At 46.1% G+C, this 22,114-nt stretch overlaps 1 protein-coding gene across 1 annotated transcript; it reads right to left on the bottom strand.

Annotated features, from left to right (window-relative positions):
• Positions 1-8,178: 8,178 nt before the first annotated feature.
• Positions 8,179-20,920, bottom strand: LOC139266687 (heme-binding protein 2-like). The gene is made up of 4 exons (XM_070884277.1): positions 20,789-20,920; positions 15,883-16,012; positions 10,308-10,482; positions 8,179-8,341 (listed from the first exon to the last, which is right to left on the bottom strand). The coding sequence occupies exons 1-4, from the start codon at positions 20,918-20,920 to the stop codon at positions 8,179-8,181; spliced, it is 600 nt and encodes a 199-aa protein (XP_070740378.1).
• Between the last annotated feature and the right edge of the window lie 1,194 nt (positions 20,921-22,114).

Genomic DNA, 22,114 nt, shown 5'->3' with positions numbered 1-22,114 from the left:
TCTACAGGTTAACAACTCTCCGAGTGAAGAAGTTTCTCCTCATCTCAGTCCTAAATGGCCTACCCCTTATCCTTAGACTGTATCCCCTGATTCTGGATTTTCCCAACATCAGGAACATTCTTCCTGCATCGAACCTGTCCAGTCCCGTTAGAACGTTATATGTTTCTATGAGATCCCCTCTCATCCTTCTAAACTCCAGTGTATAAAGGCTCAGTTGATCCAATCTCTCCTCATATGTCAGTCCAGCCTTCCCTGGAATCAGTCTGGTGAACCTTCGCTGCACTCCGTCAATAGCAAGAATGTCTTGCCTCAGATTAGGAGACCAAAACTGAACACAATATTCCAGGTGAGGCATCACCAAGGCCCTGTACAACTGCAATAAGACTTCCCTGCTCCTTTACTCAAATCCCCTAGCCAGGAATGCCAACATAGCATTTGCCTTCTTCAATGCCTGCTGTATCTGCATGCCAACTTTCACCTCCCCTTTTCCAAATCTGCCGCCATTCAGATAATATTCTGCCTTTGTGTTTTTGCCCACAAAGTGGATAACTTCATATTTATCCACATTATACTGCATCTGCCATGCATTTGCCCTCTCACCTACCCTGTCAAAGTCACCCTGCAGCCTCTTAGCATCCTCCACACGGCTCACACCATCACCCAGTTTAGTGTCATCTGCAAACTTTAAGATATTACACTCAATTCCTTCATCTAAATCATTAATGTATATTGTAAAGAGCTGGGGTCCTAGCACTGAGTCCTGCGGCACCCCACTAGTCACTGCCTGCCATTCTGAAAAGGACCCGTTTATCCTGACTCTCTGCTTCCTGTCTGCCAACCAGTTCTCTATCCACATGAGTACATTACCCCAAAACCATTTGCTTTGATTTTGCACACCAATCTCTTGTGTGGGACCTTGTCAAAAGCCTTTTGAAAGTCCAAATACACCACATCCACTGGTTCTCCCTTGTCCACTCTGCTAGTTACATCCTGAGAAAATTTCAGAAGATTTGTCAAGCATGAATTCCCTTTCATAAATCCATGCTGAATTGGACCGATCCTGTCACTGCTTTCCAAATGCGTTGCTCTTTCATCGTTAATGATTGATTCCAACATTTTCCCCACTGCTGATGTCAGGCTTATTGGTCTATACTTACCCATTTTCTCTCTCCCTCCTTTTTTAAAAAGTGGTGTTGCATTAGCTACCCTCCAGTCCATGGGAACTGATCCAGATTCGATAGACTGTTGGGAAATAATCACCAATGCATCCACTATTTCTAGGGCCACTTCCTTAAGTACTTTGTGATGCAGACTATCAAGCCTCGTGGATTTATCGGCCTTCAATCCCATCAATTTCCTGAACAGAACTTCCCGTTTAATAAGGATATCCTTCAGTTCCTCCTTCTCACTAGACCCTCGGTCCCCTAGTACATCCGGAAGGTTAATTGTGTCTTCCTTCGTGAAGACAGAACCAAAGTATTTGTTCAATTGGTCATTTCATTGTTCCCCATTATAAATTCACCTGAATTCAACTGCAAGGGATCTACATTTGTCTTCACTAATCTTTTTCTCTTCACATATCTATAGAAGCTTTTGCATTCAGTTTTTATGTTCCCTGCAAGCTTCCTCTCATACTCTATTTTCCCTCTCTTAATTAAACCCTTTGTCCCCCTCTGCTGAATTCTAAATTTCTCCCAGTTCTCAGGTTTGCTGCTTTTTCTAACCAATTTATATGTCTCTTCCTTGGATTTAACACTATCCTTAGTTTCCCTTGTTAGCCATGGTTGAGCGATCTTCCCAGTTTTATTTTTACTCCAGACAGGGATGTACAATTATTGAAGTTCATCCATGTGATCTTTAAATGTTTGCCATTGCCTCTCCACCTATCTGCGCAGTTAATTAGTCCATCTTATTCTGAATACTCCTCGCATTGAGGCACAGCCTTCAGGCTTGTCTTTTTAACACACTTTGACCCTTTAAGATATTTGCTCTAATGTGGCCCTTTTTGCTTTTTGCCTTGGGTTTCTCTGCCCTCCACTTTTACTTTTCTTCTTTCTATCTTTTACTTCTGCCCCCATTCTACTTCCCTCTGTCTCCCTGCATAGGTTCCCATCCCCCTGCCATTTTAGTTTAACCCTTCCCCAACAGCAAGAGCAAACACTCCCCTCTGACATTGGTTCCAGTCCTGCGCAGGTGCAGACCATCTGGTTAGTACTGGTACCCTCTCCCCCAGAACCGGTTCCAATAACCCAGGAATTTGAGTCCCTCCCTTCTGCACCACTCCTCAAGCCACATAGTCATCTGAGCTATCCTGCGATTCCTAGTCTGACTAGCACGTGGCACTGGTAGCTATCCTGAGATTACTACTTTTGAGGTCCTACTTTTTAATTTAGTTCCTAGCTCCCTAAATTCGTCTTGTAGGATCTCATCCCATTTTTTACCTATGTCGTTGGTACCTATATGCACCATGACAACTGGCTGTTTACCCACCCCCTTCAAAATGTCCTGCACCTGCTCCGAGACATCCTTGACCCTTGCACCAGGAGGCAACATACCATCCTGGAGTCTCGGTTGCAGCCACAGAAACGTCTATCTATTCCCCCTACAATAGAATCCCCTGTCATTATAGCTCTCCCACTCTTCTTTCTGCCCTCCTGTGCAGCAGAGCCACCCACGGTGCCATGGATTTGGCTTCTGCTGCTCTCCCCTGATGAGTCATCCCCTTCAACAGTACCCAAAGCAGTGTATCTGTTTTGCAGGGGGAGGACCACAGGGGACCCCTGCACTACCTTCCTTCCACTGCTCTTCCTGTTGGTCACCCATCCCCGATCTGGCTGTGTACCCTTTACCTGCGGTAATTGTTATTGGTTGGGTGAAACGCACCACCAAACTTCTCAGGCATGTGCTCTTAGCTGATTCATGGTTAACACATGAATAGACTTGCTGTATATTGGGGTTTCTGGTTTCTGAGTATGATTAATACAAGCTATGGTTAATGGCTGGTTGTTGGATTGATTTTTATATTCAACAGTCCAACACTAGAGGGAGCCATTGCCTTGGAAACTATGGGAATGCAGGTTAAATCTTGGGAATGAACTGCAGCTCCTCAATCCCTGTAAAATGGGAGACTCCCTGAACTTATCTTAGAAGTGAAGCAATGACACCATCCTATCCGATGTCTTCACCACTGATGTGTTGTTGATATTGCTGGGACGGTGTAGTGGGGGTGGGGGGTGTGTGGGAGGGTATAGTGGGGGTGGGGGGTGTGTGGGAGGGTATAGTGGGGGTGGGGGGGGTGTGGGAGGGTATAGTGGGGGTGGGGGGGGTGTGGGAGGGTATAGTGGGGGTGGGGGGTGTGTGGGAGGGTATAGTGGGGGTGGGGGGTGTGTGGGAGGGTATAGTGGGGGTCGGGGAGTGTGTGGGAGGGTATAGTGGGGGTGGGGGGTGTGTGGGAGGGTATAGTGGGGGTGGGGGGTGTGTGGGAGGGTATAGTGGGGGTGGGGGGGGTGTGGGAGGGTATAGTGGGGGTGGGGGGTGTGTGGGAGGGTATAGTGGGGGTCGGGGAGTGTGTGGGAGGGTATAGTGGGGGTGGGGGGTGTGTGGGAGGGTATAGTGGGGGTGGGGGGTGTGTGGGAGGGTATAGTGGGGGTGGGGGGGGTGTGGGAGGGTATAGTGGGGGTGGGGGGGGTGTGGGAGGGTATAGTGGGGGTGGGGGGTGTGTGGGAGGGTATAGTGGGGGTCGGGGAGTGTGTGGGAGGTGCAAGACTTATCTTTTATAAAAGAGGTTTTTATCCTTGTCAAACTTTTCCGACCTGTCCTTGAGTTTTTTAGCCCGTGCCCTGTCTACATCTAGCTCCTTAAGGAGTCGCTTCTTTTTCACTCCTTTCTGTTTGTAATTTATCATTTGTACCTTCACAGATTTTAACTGACAACCAAACGGCTTTCATCGACTCAGGCCGACACAGGGACCTGGTCCAGTGTCCAACCCCCAAAACCGGATCAGCACCGTCTGTAATGACCCGTATCCACCCTCTCTAAGGGCAGCTTTTCAGTCACATACCTTGTAACTGACCCATCCGTTGTCGACATTGTTTGTTATCACAAGTCTCTTGTTCAGGCGCCATTCTGTAAGACTTATCTTTTATAAAACTGTTTTTTACCCGGTAAGATCTTGCCTTGATTCTACACTTTGCAGGGTTCGGATTTGTGAGACAGAACAATACGGACACAGGATATCTCGTTTCCCCTCACAGGGTAACCTTTACATAAAATTCAATAACAGAGTACAAGTAACCCTCCAGTAACATCAATACACAACAGTTCCTGTCCAGACCTGCCCCGTGAGACCTACTTTTCTTACAGTTCATTTACTTTTGTTTAAAATTGCTTAAATATGAACTCACAGGTAACTAATACTGCCGGTGGTCACGCGCCCAGTAATTAGTCCGTGGTCCTTTGCTTGCCAACTGACCAAGTTGCCCTCTCTCCGACTGCAGTGTCCAACGAGAGACTTCGCTCTGTAATTATACTAAGAACATTGGCTATCGGCCCACTGGGTACGTGTCCCAAACTATCCTGACTATCATAAAGATTTATGTTCAAGTTCAATGTAACACCTGTGAGCTTGGCTGGTTCTCGAATCAATCCGTGGGACAGGAACTTCACTTGTCTGCATTTCTGTAAGTTCAACAAAAGGTCTCTTGATCTGCAAGGTATTCTGGGTTATAAGAATTTAGTCCATTTTTAGGTTTGGCCATACAAAAACTGTAGTCTTGTAGACGGTATAGTGGGGGTGGGGGGTGTGTGGGAGGGTATAGTGGGGGTGGACCGTGTGTGGAGGGTATAGTGGGGTGGGGGTGTGTGGGAGGGTATAGTGGGTGTGGGGGAGGGGTTTGGGAGGGTATAGTGGTGTGGGTGTGTGGGAGGGTATAGTAGGGGTTGGGGGAGTGTGGGAGGGTATAGTGGGGGTGGTGGGTGTGTGGGAGGTTATGGTGGGGGTGTGTGGGAGGGTATAGTGGGGGTGGGGGGTGTGTGGGACGGTTTGAGTTCTGTAAACTTATTGCCCTTCCTTTCACAGGTGCCTCAATTTAAAAAACGAGTCCTACACGGCCCAATCTCCAGTCCTCCGGCCCTCACCCATCCTCAATGGAGCCCTGAAATATATTATCTGGGGCCTGGGCAATTTCCTCCCGTTTCCCGCTGACCTCTTGCTCGGCCCACCCATGGGGCCACTGGATTTTTGGCCCTCCCAGTTCGGTGAGCGACCCGTTAGCACACATTGAGCACAGGGCAGCTTGCTGACTGTATGTTAATGAGGCCCGAACCCAACACTGGTTTGGGGCCTCTCACTCAATCTATTGAGGGGACACACCGCCGACTTCACTCCCGTTTGAGTGAAAACCGTGCCCCTAGTTTTATCCCACACTCCGGCTATTTCCCCAGACTTTAATATTCCTCTTTATTCCAGAGAGTAACTCTGTAATAAAAACATTCATGGACTTTGCTTCAACAGCGTGTTGTTGCAGAGAATTCCACATTCTGACCACACTCTGTATTGGAGGAGAAATTCAACTCACGCCCATCTGTTTCGAGTGTGAGGGAGAGGGTGGGCAGGAGTGGGGGCATCGATTGTGAGGGAGGGATTGGGCAGGAGAAGGGGGAATGATCGTGAGGGAGGGGTCTAGGTAGGAAGGATGGGATAACTGATGGATGGGAGGGAGGAGGCCAAACAGAGGCCAGTAATGGTCTTCAGCACTGCAGTGTGTCTGGTGGGGGGAACTCCTGCACCGATTTGCCCGGCCTGTATCAGTCCTCTGGACGCCTCTTTTTTTTTGCTTTTTTCCATGTGGAAGGCAACGCACCTCCAGCATGTAACGCGCACATCCACCCCACCCCCATATTGGTTCCGGAGAATTTAGCCGTCCTGACACCAGAGGCGTCCGGTACAATTTACTACAGACATGAGGCCTCCTATTGGCATATGGAGGGTCCACTGATGGGACTGCAGCAAGGGTTTATTGTGTGAAAATTCTGCTGTTCCTCCTCCTCCATTGGACAGCACAGAGAGCTGTGTCCAAGGTGAACCCCATACCTTCTCCAGTTGTTCTGAGTATGTGGGGAGTCCGGGAGGACTAATATGAAACTAGTGATGTGATCAGTGACCAGTTCTGTTTCTGAGTAAGAATCTAACATGAGACCAAGTGTTTGATGCATCACCCTCTTTATTTCACAGTGAGAATACATTCCCAGCAGTTTGAAAAACAAAAGACAAACAAAGGCTAGAAGACAACGGCTTATTTACTGCACAAGAGAAGCCTGTTAATGGGCCGCCTGTTAACAGGAGCAATATCTGAATAGATCATTTTCTCAATCACAGTTTCAGTCCGTGTATATTCCAAGTGTGAGCGCCCAGTATAGGTGTGAGGAGATCAGAATCTGAACTTTAGTCCATCTTCAGTCCCTGGATCCGAATTTTGGATTGGGATTCATTCTCCATTTTAAGGAGCAGTTTTAAGCAGCTTAACACCTGTGCTCCCAAAACCTTCTGCTTCACTCCCCTCACCTGGGCCCATCTGTTTTCTGAACCTGCGCTGATCTGAGTGAGGCCAAACTGGATTGAGAAACAACCTTTCTGCTCATCCCCACCACAATGTCCAGTGTTTGATTATCAGGAATGGCAGGAAAAGGGAATACTTTACTTCCCACACAGGGTGTCCCCATTAGCAGGTTTCTCCAGTGAATGTGTTGCTCTTCCTACAGTGCACAGCGTGCAGTCGACACAGTCTGTTATACAGTCCATTCCCAGTATATTTCAGGGTACAGGGGACAGAACAATTTAAACACAGAAGGACATTCTTCAAGGTGATGTGATGAAAGGCTCAACATTTTACAAATGGTGAACACACTGGGTCTTACAGTTTAAACATTCCCTTGTAATGAAACGATTCAATGTGGAACTAACTCAGAGTGTGAGAGCCCAGGTACGATCCCACATCTGACCACTCCATGATTTCACATGTAACAACTTCAACGCTCTGTGCTCGGCAACACTTCCCATTTTCTATTTGCTCTTTTCACATCACCTTTAAATGTTCTGGTCAGCATGACTGGGATAAACATAAACATAATCCATCTCTGTGTGAAGATAGAACATCCTGGAACTATATCTGGCAACAGAACCATCTCAATCTCAGTCTGTGCACCATTCATTTAAAGAAAGTTTACAGAAAAGGGAAATTACTGCAGTGATTAATCCCTGTTGCCCCAAGGAGTGCCCACCACCCCTGTACAACTGGGTTTACCCTGCGTCTGTGCAGTATGGGGACTTTAAACTAATATCTTTGTGACTTGATGGCTCTGTTTCTAAACCCCAGGTTTCTAACCAGAAATGTTTAAATGTGGATCTTCCTATTCCTGGCTGAGTAATTCTCCTTTATCCTTCAGTGCAGTTTCTCCACACTTAACACAACTGCTCGATCACCAAAGCTGTCCCTCAGAGGTGGTCAGTTAGCAATGAATCTGGGACATTGGCAAATAACTTGGAATTGAAAGGGGCACCTAATTATAAACAATATTAAAAGGAACAACAGCAGCCAGGACCCCTCTGCCAGGGACAGTCAGATCTGCCAGGGCCAGAGCCCAATGTCTGGTTAACGTGTGGGTGGAAGACCACGTGGCTCCCCAACATATTACATCTGGGAATGACAAGGAGGTCGGCCCCCTGGTGATAACCCGGGACTCTCTGCCACAGGACGATAAGTGGTGGTACATTGAACTGGGCACCTGGAAAGAGCTGTTGTTTAGATTCATCGCACAAAACCAAATAATGTGAACACTGAATGTAAAATACAAACCAGGAACTGGCAAAAAAAAGCTCAGTGTTGGAGTTAACGTAGCTGAATAATTCTGAGTAAAGAAGCTCCACCTTACAATGCAGCATTGTGGGTGGGAGACAAACACTGGCAACTGCCAGTAGGGGGCAGTATTTATAAACAGGGTCACCATGCACAGGGCTCTGGAGATGGGGCATGGGGGGAATCGTTCAATATCCCAATACTGGCACATGCTCAGGGTTAAATCCAATGTGAACTGGGTGGGAGGTTAAAGGAGGTTAAGAATAGAGTTAAGCGCATCTCACTGTTTGATGTCTGATAAGGTAACAGAACCTTCAGAAAAGTTTCAATGTTCTATGTTTTTAAAGAACATTTCCGTCAGATCTGTTTTATAGTAAGCGATGTAAAAGGTACTCCTATCGAAGGATTGCTTGTCTTTTTCCAAGTCATTGAAGAATTCAATGACACGTTCTTCGTATTGGTGGTCGTCAACTTTGGTGTCGAAAGCCCTGCAACAGAATTCAGAATGATGACTTTTTTCTTCCTGGCAGATCGAGTCTGGAAACTAATCAGATTGAAAGGAAGATAGGAACAGGAGTAGGCCATTCAGCCCCTCGAGCATCCTCTGCCATTCAGTTAGATCCTGGCTGATCTGTACCTCAGCCCCATTTACCCGCCTTAGCTCCATATCCCTTGATACATTTACCCAACAACAATCTCTCGATCTCAGTCTTGAACCCTCCAATTGACCCAGCATCTACAGCCTTTTAGGGGGGAGAGAGTTCCACATTTTGTGTGAAAAAGTGCTTCCTCATTTTGTTGCTGAATGGCCGAGCTCTAATTTTAACATGATGTCGCCTCGTTCTAGATTCTCCCATCAGAGGGAATCGTTTCTCTGTATCTACCCGATTGAATCCTTTTAACATTGCAAACCCCTCACTCTGGTCTCGCCTCAATCTCCTATACTCAGGAGAAGACAAGTTGATGCAACCTGGCCTCAGAATTTAACCCTCTAACCCGCGGTATAATTCTGGTGAGTCTGCCCTGAATCCACCCCAAGGTTAATTTATCCTTGCTGAGGTATTCCAGACAGGATCTGACCAAGTCTCTGTAAAATCGAAGGCTGACATTCCATTTGTCATTTTGATTGTTTTTTGTACCTGTTGACTCGCTTTAAATGATTTGTGAGCTGGGATTCCCAAATTTTTTAGTTCCTCTAAAATAATCCGATTTTTCTTAGGTCCAAATAAAATACTTTTCTTTCCTTTCTTTCTATCTCTCTTTCTTTCTTGCTTTTTTTCCCTCCCTTTTCCTGCTCCCATCCATATAACGTACTGGGGGCGATTTGCGGCAGTGCGTTCAGGCACTAACGATCCTACGAGGTAAGCAAGGTGGGGTCTTGAGCTGAGACACCATCTTGGTAAAGGAGTTGAAGCCAGCTCTCGGAACGGCTGCCCAGAGGCTCGTTAACAACTGATTGCCACTTAAAAAATCCTGCTCGCACTCATTAAAGAGGCTGCTCGGCATTTTGGTGGCTAATGCTTCAACTAACGCCCTCTCCTAACAGCAACCAGCTGTTTGGGAGTAAACACGGCGTTGATGTCGATTTCAAGCACTACTTAAAGGCCAGGTAGAGCGGCACCAGCTGCTCTAGAAGAAATGGACAAGAGGGTGAGGTGATGTCCTTCCCCTCTGTGGTACAGGACAGCCCTCCTCCTCTGGACCTCCTCCACCCTAGTCTCCAGTACCACATCCGAGAACCTGTGCACCCTCTCCCTCGGTCCTTGAGCCATCCTGCAATGTGCCGCTGTGTACCAGCCAGAGCACTCCACACCTTCAGTGGAAGTGGGTGCGAGAAGGCCACATATACTGCTCCATGAAAATGGTGTCTAATCAGCACTTGAGTGTTAAACCTGCAGGTTTGTGTTGTACCATCTCCAGCAAGTTCAAATTTTGGCATTCAGCAATTAGGACCCAAATTGTATGCTAAATCCAGACTTTCAAATAGGTTAGTCTTATTCGCACTGCACCCATTTAGTGCCTGTTTTCACCCTTTGGCCAAAATAACCCCCAGAATGTGGTGTAGGTGAGAATGTCTGAAAACAGGAGCCAGCCCCATTATTGTTACAATAGGGAAGTCTATACTCCTGGGACATTCCAGCAGAGAAAAGCTCAACTACTTTAGTTACAAAGTGTAGAATTCACATCCTGGGATCGCGTCCCGAGGAATTGTGACTCAGCCATGTCCAGTGCTCGATATGAACCTGAGTGATGTGAGTGTGGAGGTCCAGCCATATCCTCAGAGGAAGGAACTGAAGGTTGTGAGACACAAAGCAACTTATTACACGATTAATGTTGGCCAACGACCCACCTGACTGGACCATCCCGTTAATCACAGGCTTACTACAGGCTAAATAATGTTGGCTAAATATCTGACATAAAGAAATATCAATCACAATATATCAACGAACTCACCTGACATAGAGCCAGCCAGGATCTAACATTCTTATTTTCACGGTTTGATCTGTGGGTTCAGGTGGGCTGGTGAGCTCAGGAACTAGTAGAACAAATACCCCGAATTTCTGTTGTATTGTGCCATTTACCAAGTATCCCTGAAGTCCCCAAGGTGCACAGACAGGAACAATTGTATCTGCAGACAGAGAAAACACTGTTACAGCATTCTACTAGAAGGTCACCTGTGGCATTGCTCATGGTAAGTCTGAAGTTACAGGTTGGGGCAGGGAGACGTGCTGGGGTGTGGAAGACACTCATGTGATACACTGAATCACAGAATGATAGAATGATACTGCACAGAAAATGGCTCGCTCTTTGTAGAGCTTTCTAACTAATCCACTCCCATGTTCTTTCTCCACAGACCTGCACTCTATTCCCTTCAGCTATTTCCACAATTCTCTTTTGAATGTTACTATTGAATCTGCTTTCACTCAGCTTTCAGGCAATGCATTCTTGATTGCAACAAATCACTGTGCATAGAAATATAGAAAATAGGTGCAGGAGTAGGCCATTCGGCTCTTCGAGCCTGCACCACCATTCAATATGACCATGGCTGATCATGCACTTCAGTACCCCATTCCTGCTTTCTCTCCATACCCCTTGATCCCTTTAGCCGTAAGGGCCACATCTAACTCCATTTTGAATATATCTAACGAACTGGCCTCAAAAACTTTCTGTGGTAGAGAATTCCACAGGTTGACAATTCTCTGAATGAAGAAGTTTCTCTTCATCTCAGTCCTAAATGGCTTACCCTTTATCCTAAGACTGTGACCACTGGTTCTGGACTTCCCCAACATCGGGAACATACTTCCTGCATCTAACCTGTCCAATCCCATCAGAATTTTATATGTTTCCATGAGATCCCCTCTCATTCTTCTAAATTCCATTGAATATAAGCCTTGTCAATCCAGTCTTTCTTCATATGTCAGTCCTGTCATCCTGGGAATCAGTCTGGTGCACTCCCTCAAATGCAAGAATGTCCTTCCTCAGATGAGGAGTCCAAAACTGTGCACAATATTCAAGATGTTGCCTCACCAAGGCCCTGTAGTATGACCTCGCTGCTCCTATACTCAAATCCTCTCGCAATAAAGGCCAACATGCCATTTGCCTTCTTCACCGCCTGCTGTATCTGTATGCCAACTTTCAGTGACTGATGTACCATGACACCTAGGTCTCATTGCATCTCTCCTTTTACTAATCTTTCACCATTCAGATAATAATCTGCCTTCCTGTTTTTACCACCAAAGTGGATAACCTCACATTTATCTACATTATACCACAGCTGCCATGTATTGCCCAATCACCTAACCTGTCCAAGGCACCCTGCAGCCTCTTAGCATCCTCCTCACAGCTCACATTAAAACCAAGCTGAGTGTCATCTGCAAACTTGGAGATATTACATTCAATTCCTTTGTCTAAATCATTAATGTATATTGTAAATAGCTGAGGTTCCAGCACTGAACCTTGTAGTATCCCACTAGTCACTGCCTGCCATTTGGAAAAGGACCCATTTATTCCTACTCTTTGCTTCGTCTCTGCCAACCAGTTCTCTTGCCACGTCAGTACATTATCCCCAATACCATGTGCTTTAATTTTGCACACTAATCTCTTGTGTGGGACCTTGTCAAAAGCCTTTTGAAAGTCTAAATACACCACATCCAATGGCTCCTCCTTGTCCACTCTACTAGTTACATCTTCAAAAAATTCCAGAAGATTTGTCAAGCATGATTTCCCTTTCATAAATCCATGCTGACTTGGACCGATCCTGTCACTGCTTTCCAAATGTGCTGCTATTACCTCTTTAATATTTGATTTCAACATTTTCACCACCACCGATGTCAGGCTGACCAGCCTATAATTCCCTGTTTTCTCTCTCCCTCCTTTTTTAAAAAGTGGGGTTACATTAGCTACCCTCCAGTCCATAGGAACTGATCCAGAGTCTATAGAATGTTGGAACATGACCACCATTGCATCCACTATTTCTAGGGCCACTTCCTTAAGTACTCTGGGATGCAGCCTATCAGGCCCTAGGGATTTATCGGCCTTCAATCCTATCAATTTTTCTAACACAATTTCCTGACTAATAAGGATTTCCTTTAGTTCCTCCTTCTTGCTAGACCCTCGGTCCTCGAGCATTTCCGGAAGATTATTTGTGTCTTCCTTCGTGAAGACAGAACCAAAGTATTTGTTCAATTGGTCTGCCATTTCTTTGTTCCCCATTATAAATTCACCTGATTCTGACTGTAAGGGACCTACATTTGTCTTCACTAATCTTTCTCTCTTCACGTATCTGTAGAAGTTTTTGTAGTCAGTTTTTATGTTCACTGAAAGCTTATTCTCATATTCTATTTTCCCCCTCCTAGTGAAGAGAAAAACATTAGCGAAGAATACTTTTGGTCCCTTGCAGTCAGAATCAGGTGAATTCATAATGGGGAACAAAGAAATGGCAGACCAATTGAACAAATACTTTGGTTCTGTCTTCACTAAGGAAGACATGCATAACCTCCTGAAAATACTAGGGGACCGAGAGTCTAATGAGGAGGAGGAACTGAGGGAAATCCTTATTAGCCAGGAAATGGTGTTAGCGAAACCGATGGGACTGAAGGCCGATAAATCGCCAGGGTCTGATAGTCTGCATCCTAGAGTACTTAAGGGAGTAGCCCTAAAAATAGTAGATGCATTGGTGGTCATTTTACAAAATTCCATGGACTCTGGCTCAGTACCTGTGGATTGGAGGGTAGCTAATGTAACCCCACTTTTTAAAAAAGGGAGAGAGAAAACAGGGAATTATAGACCGGTTAGCCTGACATCGGTGGTGGGGAAAATGCTGGAATCAATTATTAAAGATGTAATTGCAACACATTTGGAAAGCAGTGACAGGATTGGTCCAACTCAGCACGGATTTATGAAAGGGAAATCATGCTTGACAAATCTTCTTGAGTTTGACAATGTAATTAGTAGAGTGGATAAGGGAAAATCAGTGGATGTGGTGCATTTGGACTTTCAAAAGACTTTTGACAAGGTTCCACATGAGATCACTTCGCTCCGCGATCACACGCCATACATGGAGTGATATGATCGGGCCCAGGAGTGGCAGGAGTTCAGGACGCAGAAGAGGCGAGGGCCCAGAGGCAGCACAGGCCAACCCACAATGCAATATGTGTGCGTACTAGGTCCATGCAGCAGAGCTGGTCTCCAGTTGTCATGGTTAATCCTTGCACTGGACGAAGACCTAGCTCTGTCAAGCCCGTGTGTTAGCTGGTGTGCAACGACCACCACATTTTTTTTTTAATCCACGCACAGGCATCTTCCACCCTTCAACGTGCAGTTCTGGACCTGGAATATTTGGTCCTTCATTGAAACACCTGTGAAGTCATCAGTTTTTGGCATGGAAGCAAGTCATCCTCAATATAAGGGACTGCCTATGGTGACACAAGAGATTAGTGTGCAAAATTAAGGGACATGGTGTTGGGGGTAATGTATTAATGTGGATAGAGAACTAGTTGGCAGACAGGAAGGAAAGAGTGGGAATAAACGTGTCCTTTTCGGAATGGCAGGCAGTGACTAATGGGATGCTGCAAGGTTCAGTGCTGGGACCCCAGCTATTTACAATGTACATTAATTCATTTGCACGAAGGAATTGAATGTAATATCTCCAAGTTTGCAGATGACACTAAGCTGGGTGGCGGTGTGAGCTGTGAGGAGGATGCCAAGAGGCTGCAGGGTGACTGGACAGGTTAGGTGAATGGGCAAATGCATGGCAGAAGCAGTATAATGTGGATAAATGTGAGGTTATCCATTTTTGGTGGCAAAAACAGGAAGGCAGATTATTATCTGAATGGTGGCAGATTAGTAAAAGGGGAGCTGCAACAAGACCTGGGTGTCATGGTACATCAGTCACTGAAGGTAGGCATGCAGGTACAGCAGGCAGAAAAGAAGGCAAATGGCATGCTGACCTTCATAGCGAGAAGATTTGAGTATAGGAGCAGGGAGGTCTTACTGCAGTTGTACAGGGCCTTGGTGAGACCACACCTTGAGTGTCGTGTGCAGTTTTGGTCTCCTATTCTGAGGAAGGACGTGCTTGCTATTCAGGGAGTGCAGCGAAGGTTCACCAGACTAATTTCTGGGATGGCAGGACTGACATATGAAGAAAGATTGGTTCGGCTATGCTTATACCCACTGGGATTTAGAAGAATGAGAGGGGATCTCACAGAAACCTATACAATTATGACGGGACTGGACAGGTTAGATGCAGGAAGAATGTTCCCGATGTTGGGGAGGTCCAGAACTCGGGATCACAGTCTAAGGATAAGGGGTAAGCCATATAGGACCGAGATGAGGAGAAACTTTTTCATCCAGAGAGTGGTGAACCTGTGGAATTCTCTACAGAAGGTTGTTGAGTGCAGTACGTTGGATATATTCAAAAGGGAGTTAGATGTGGCCCTTACAGCTAAAGGGATCAGTGGGTATGGAGATAAGGTGGGAGTGGGGTACTGAAGCTGCATGATCAGCCATGATTATATTAAATGGTGCTGCAGGCTCGAAGGGCTGAATGGCCTACTCCTGCACCTATTTTCTATGTTTCTAATTAAACCCGTTGTCCTCCTTTGCTGAATTCTAAATTTCTCCCAGTCCTCAAGTTTGCTGCTTGTTTTAGCCACTTTATACGCCTCTTCCTTGGATTTAACACAGTCCCTAATTTCCCTTGTAAGCCATGATTGAGCTACCTTCCCCGTTGTATTTTTACGCCAGACAAGGATGTACAATTGTTGAAGTTCATCTATGTGATCTTTAACTGTCTGCCATTGCCTATCCACCATCAACCCTTTAAGTATCATTTGCCAGTCTATCCTCGCCAATTTACGTCTCATACCATCGAAGTTACCTTTCTTTAAGTTTCCTCGTGTCACCTTTGTTTCTGTTGCCAATCACCTGAAATCTGCCTCCTCTGGTTACCGACCCTTCTGCCACTGGAAACTGTTTCTCCTTATTTATTCTATCAAAACCTTTCATGATTTTGAACATCTCTATCAAATCTGCTCTTAACCTTCTCTAAACAGAACTGAGCCTCAGCCAGGACCCGCATTCCAGTAGCAGCCAGTGAGCTGAGAGAAATGAAAGAGTATGGGCTTCCACAAGGGTGTATGTGGACTCTAGTTCAGGCCTGGCAAAGAACCTTTATTAACCAGAGACAATTCAAGGGCCACGGCTTGAGTTGGAACGTGAGCTTGGCATCCCAAACTCCCATGTGTGGGCAGCCTTGTCAGATTCTGGGCACACAGGGTCTGCGAGCACCAAAGAAGTAGCCCATGTGGCACTTCTGCTCACCAGCAACATGTCAATGATCTCACAAACTGAGGCTGGGTCAGTTATGGAGGGCACAATGGGCACAATCCTGGCACAACCTCTGGGATTGACAATGGTGGCATTCTTTGGCCAGTGTGTCTCTCTATACAGGAAGTTTCAAAGAAGATAGGTCAAACAGCGAAGGGTTGTTTTATATTCTGTTATTACATTGAAGGAACATCCAATGTACCTGCAGCATTCGAAAACCATGAATAATTCTTTAGTTTGTCCAGACCAGTCGCGAGTGCACTCTTGATATCCGTTCCAGTAACTTCTGTTTCAATCCCTTGAATGGCTAAATGTTCTATCTCTTCATAATTCTAAGGCAACAAGAGAAAAGATATTACCACATGGCACAACTGTACAGTTACTGAAACACATCTGTGCTGAGAGGACTGTCCGAGGTGCCACGGTGTGGCAGCAGTATTCATGTCCTGATGGACTGGGCTTTAAAGAGAGTTAGGATTTTATGTTGGACTCTTGGCCTCAGCTTCCTGTCTCTCTCACTCTTTCACCCTTGGTGATGTCCTGCACTATGGGCCTGGGTCCTTACCCATGGGTTTTCAATAAGAAAATATGGAGAACATTAATAAAAGCCTCCCACACTGAATCAGTGCTAATGACCCCATGTCCAGGTACCGTGTTTCCCTGTGAGTCTTTTACCACTTTAGATAAACAGGGAAATTCCACTGGGTTGGAAATTGGTCCGCGTTTCTGTGAAGAAGATTCGGACAAAAAGGACCAATTTCAAAGGCAAAGCCTCATGCCCGATCTGTGCCTGCATTAAAGGTGTCACCATATTAATATGGCTTTGCGGGCATCCTGGGCGGCTGCCCAAATCATAAGAAATATTTGGCCCCTCGAGCCTGCTCCACCTTTCAATAAGATCATAGCTGATCTGATCTTGGGTTCAGCTGCACTTCCCTGCCCACTCCCCATATTCCTTCACTCACTTATCATTCAAAAATCTGTCTATCTCCACCTTGAAATTATTCGATGACCCAGCCTCGACAGCTCTCTGGGTAAGAGAATTCCACAGATTACAACGCTCTGAGAGAAGAAATTCCTCCTCATCTCTGTTTTAAATGGGCGACCCCTTATTCTGAAACTATGCCCCCTAGTTCTAGAGTCCCCCTCGAGGGGAAACTTCCTCTCTGCATCCACCTTGTCGAGCCCCCTCAGTATCTTATATTTTTCAATAAGATCACCTCTCATTCTTCTAAATTCCAATGAGTATAGGCCCATTTTGCTCAACCTTTCTTCATATGTCAACCCCTCATGAAAGTAAACTAGCACGAAATATAAAAACAGATGGTAAGAGTTTCTACAGGTACATAAAAAGAGGAGCTAAACTAATGTTGGTCCCCTAGAGGATGAGACTGGAGAATTAATGATGGAGAACAGGGAAATGGCAGAGACGTTGAACAAATATTTTGTATCGCTCTTCACGGTTGAAGACACTAAAAACATCCCAATAGTGGATAATCAATGGACTATAGGGAGGAAAGAACTTAATACAATCACAGTCACTAATGAAGTAGTACTCGGTAAAATAATAGGACTAAAGGTGGACAAGGCTCCTGGAACTGATGGCTTGCATCCTAGGGTCCTAAAATAAGTGACTGCAGAGATAAAAGATGCATTGGTTGCAATCTCCCAAAATTCCCTGCATTCTGGGACGGTCCCAGTGGATCGGAAAACCGCAAATGTAACACTCAAATTTTAAAAAGGAGGCAGACAAAAAGCAGGAAACATAATAAGAACATAAGAAATAGGAACAGGAGTAGGCCATATGGCCCCTCAAGCCTGCTCCGCCATTCAATAAGATCATGGCTGATCTGATCATGGACTCAGCTCCACTTCCCCACCCGCTCCCCAGAACCCCTTATCCCCTTATCGTTTAAGAAACTGTCTATTTCTGTCTTAAATTTATTCAATGTCCCAGCTTCACAGCTCTCTGAGGCAGTGAATTCAACAGATTTACAACCCTCTGAGAGAAGAAATTTCTCCTCATCTCTGTTTTAAATGGGCGATCCCTGATTCTAAAACCATGCCCTCTAGTTCTAGTCTCCCCCATCTATGGAAACATCCTCTCTGCATCCACCTTGTCAAGCCCCCTCATAATCTTATACGTTTCGATAAGATCACCTGTCATTCTTCTGAATTCCAATAAGTAGAGGCCCAACCTACTTAACCTTACCTTATAAGTCAACACCCTCATCCACTGAATCAACCTAGTGAACCTTCTCTGAACTGCCTCCAAAGCAAGTATATCCTTTTGCAAATATGGAAACCAAAACTGCACGCAATATTCCAGGTGTGGCCTCACCAATACCTTATATAGCTGTAGTAAGACTTCCCTGTTTTTATACTCCATCCCCTTTGCAATAAAGGCCAAGATACCATTGACCTTCCTGATCACTTGCTGTACCTGTATACTATCCTTTTGTGTTTCATGCACAAATACCCACAGGTCCCACTGGACTGCAGCACTTTGCAATCTTTCTCCATTTAAATAATAACTTGCTCTTTGATTTTTTTTGCTGCCAAAGTGCATGACCTCACACTTTCCAACATTATACTCCATCTGCCAAATTTTTGCCCACTCACTTAGCCTGTCTATGTCCTTTTGCAGACACTGCTTTTCCTCCCATCTTTATATCATCAGCAAACTTGGCTACGTTACACTCAGTCCCTTCTTCCAAGTCGTTAATATAGATTGTAAATAGCTGGGGTCCCAGCACTGATCCCTGCGGCACCCAACTAGTTACTGGTTGCCAACCGGAGAATGAACCATTTATCCCAACTCTCTGTTCTCTGTTCGATAGCCAATCCTCTATCCATGCTAAATTATTACCCCCAACCCAGTGAACTTTTATCTTGTGCAGTAACCTTTTATGTGGCACCTTGCCAAATGCCTACTGGAAGTCCAAATACACCACATCCACTGGTTCCCCTTTATCCACCCTGTTTGTTACATCCTCAAAGAATGCCAGCAAATTTGTCAAACATGGCTTCCCTTCATAAATCCATGCTGACTCTGCCTGACCGAATTATGCTTTTCCAAATGTCCTGCCACTGATTCTTTAATAATGGACTCCAACATTTTGCCAACCACAGATGTTAGGCTAACTGGTCTATAGTTTCCTGCTTTTTGTCTACCTCATTTTTTAAATAGGGACATTACATTTGCAGTTTTCCAATCTGCTGGGACCTCCCCAGAATCTAGGGAATTTTGGTAAATTCTAACCAATGCATCCACAATCCCTGCTACTATTTATCTTAAGACCCTAGGATGCAAGCCATCAGGTCCAGGGGATTTATCTGCCTTTAGTCCCATTATCTTACTGAGTACCACCTCCTTAGTGATTGTGACTGTGTTAAGTTCCTGCCCCGCTATAGCCCCTTGACTATCCACTATTGGAATATTGTTAATGTCCTCTACCGTAAAGACTGATACAAAATATTTGTTCAGTGTTTCTGCCATCTCCATGTTCCCCATTACTAATTCCCCGGTCTCGTCCTCTAAGGGACCATATAGACCAATTAGCCTAACATCTGTCGTTGGAAAAATGCTGGAGTCCATTATTAAGGAAGCAGCAGCAAGACATTTGGATAAACATAATTCAATCAAGTAGAGTCAGCATGGTTTTCTGAAAGAGACTTGCGACGAGTGATCAGGGCAGAGGACTGATGAGGGATCGTGGCTGAGATTTGATGAGTGATCGTGATGGAGGTTCGGCGAATGTTTGGTGCGGAGGTGCAGCGGGAGATCGTGGCGGAGGTGCGGCGATTGTTTTTGTGGCGGAGGGGCGCTGTGGGATCGTGGCAGAGTTGCGCCGAATGTTTGTGCGGGGGAGCGGCGAGAGATCATGGCAGAGGTGCAGCGAATGAGGGTACGGAGTTTGGAAGAACTGAGGGCCCAGGGGCAGCACGGGCCTGCCCACATTGCGATATGTGTGCGCACTAGATCCGTGCAGTAGAGCAGGTCTCCAGTCATTCGGGTTAATCCTTGCCACTGGATGAAGTCCTAGCTCTGTTGAGCCCGTGTGGTGGCTGATGTACAACCGTCACCACACGTTAAAAAAATCCACGCACAGTCATCGTCCACCCCCTCAATTGGAGTTCAGGACTGGAACATCGGGTCCCACATTGAAACATCTGTGAACTCATATGGAAGCAAGTCATCCTCGTTCGAGGGACTGCCTATGATGATGATGAAAGTGAAATCATGTTTGACAAATTTGCTGGTGTCCTTTGCGGGTGTAACGCGTAGGGTGGACAAGGGGACCCAGTGGATGTGGCATAATTGGATTTCCAGAAGGCATTCGATAAGGTGCCACATAAAAGGTTACTGGACAAGATAAAAGTTTTGATCTGCCTCCAATGCAAGTATATCCCTCCTTAAATAAGGAGACCAAAACTGTACGCAGTACTCTCGGTGTGTCTCGCCAATGCCCTGTACAGTTGTAGCAGGACTTCCTTGTTTTTATACTCTATCCCCCTTGCAATAAAAGCCAACATTCCATTTGCCTTCCTGATTACTTGCTGTATCTGCATACAATGTTTTGTGTTTCATGCACAAGGTCCCCGAGGACCCTCTGTACTGGAGCATTTTGCAATCTCCATTTAAATAATAATTTTAATAAAAACATGTGTTGTGTCCCTTACATATGTAAAGTAGGTGCCTTATGCTTGTTACAAGCTTCCTTTCAGAAACCGACTTGGATTGAGTGGAGCCAGGAAAAGCAGGAGTGCTCCCCGACTCCACAGTCCCTGCCATCGCCCCAATGCCCCCTCTCTGTGGCCACACCAACCCCCCACTCCCAGGGTTTAGCTTACAGCCGCTGCTGGAGAGACAAGTGGCCCGATATTCTTCTTAGTAAAATGAACAAGCTGCCCGTGGAGACACAGCAGGGGGTGACAGAAACCCATAAAATGTTAATGTGGCCCGAGGACCAATTTCGGGTCGACCTCAGGCCTCTCGGTTGGGACACGTGCTGTCGGCGCATCGCTCGTTATGGACTAAAAAACGGGCCATAAACCATTCCCACAGGTACAAACATAGAACGCAGTGAACTGCTAACTATACTCACGTTGAACTGAATCACTTCTATGTTCTGAGGGCAGCCATAGTCACCACAGAAATCGTTCAACTTTTGATATTCTTCCTTTCCAGCGATCTGACGTCCGAAGAGGACAGACACAGTTAAGCAGAGTCTCAGCATCTTGGTGTCCGCTCCGATCACTGTCGAACGCACTGAATGACTCTCAGTCCCTTCTGGTGTTTGAGCAGCGAGTTCACATCTTTTTATAGTGTTTTATAAAGACGGTTTTGAATACAGTTTAGCTGCAGGTAGGAGCGTTGTGTTGAAGAAATACCATCGCTGACTGATTATGGAAATGTTACTCTGTTCCATCCATGTGATGGATTTAGAAATATTAACTCTCTGAGAGTCGGTTCCTGGGAAGTCTGAACACCCGGGGCAACCATTTTGCAATAATTCCAGCTCACACCCTTCGGGTTGCCAACCCTCCCTGTTTGGGATCGAGGGGAATGGAAGATTGATCTCCCGGGAGCTGCTGCCAGTGACCCAAGAGAAAACAACTTCACATTCACACCTCGCGCCTGCGCTCTTTCATTTCTCGGCCCACCTCCAGCTTTGCCTGCAGTAAGTCAGAGCACAGTGGTCATGCTGCACTCCAACCACGGGACAGACCATGACTTCATCACCGAGTAGGTGAGGCTGGTTTGGGTCTCGCTGCCCAATGCTTTGTACATCGACACACCATTCCTGAACCTCACCAGGGCAGTGCTGACTTCCCCGGGACTCGGAGACGAGAGGGGATTCCTGGGGCTGGGGTGAATTAGGGGCTTTCCCAGGGAGCCCCGAAACCCCCGCCAGATAGCTGTATTTACTTACACACCTGCAGGAAGTTGGTATGGTGCCTTTCTGGGCTTCCTCGGGGGCCCATTGAGGAAATCATTGGATTCTGGGCCTACCATTGATGTACCAAGGTCTTCAGCCACACCAGTCTGTTACACTCCTCATAGACCAACAAGGAGCTGTTCCCATATGAGGGGAGGGCAGGAAAGAAAGAGGTGCCTGCGAGAAGGAGGATAATGTATGTGATTACCAGCATCTTGTATCCGTTCTGCACTGGCATTGGCCAATGGTTTAGCCATGCTGCTATCAAGAATGGCCCGCACCGTCTCTTCCCAGATGGTGAGGTGAGGCTAGGAATGGGAGCTGTGCCTTGTGATTGGTGCAGATTGCTGCAGGTGAGTGATCAGCATGGCCGGAGTCGTGCATTGAGCAGTGTGTGAGGCTGGTGAATCAGTTGGTAGGAAATGGCTTTTGAAGATGGAGTCACTGACTTTGACCCCTGGTCTGAGGCCATGAAGCTTCTTTGGGCACTGG

Source organism: Pristiophorus japonicus, chromosome 7, assembly GCF_044704955.1.
Source record: "Pristiophorus japonicus isolate sPriJap1 chromosome 7, sPriJap1.hap1, whole genome shotgun sequence".
In the NCBI taxonomy this organism is placed as follows: Eukaryota; Metazoa; Chordata; class Chondrichthyes; family Pristiophoridae; genus Pristiophorus; species Pristiophorus japonicus.
The sequence above is the reverse complement of the archived record's forward strand: the minus strand, read 5'-3'. Positions and strand labels throughout refer to the sequence as shown.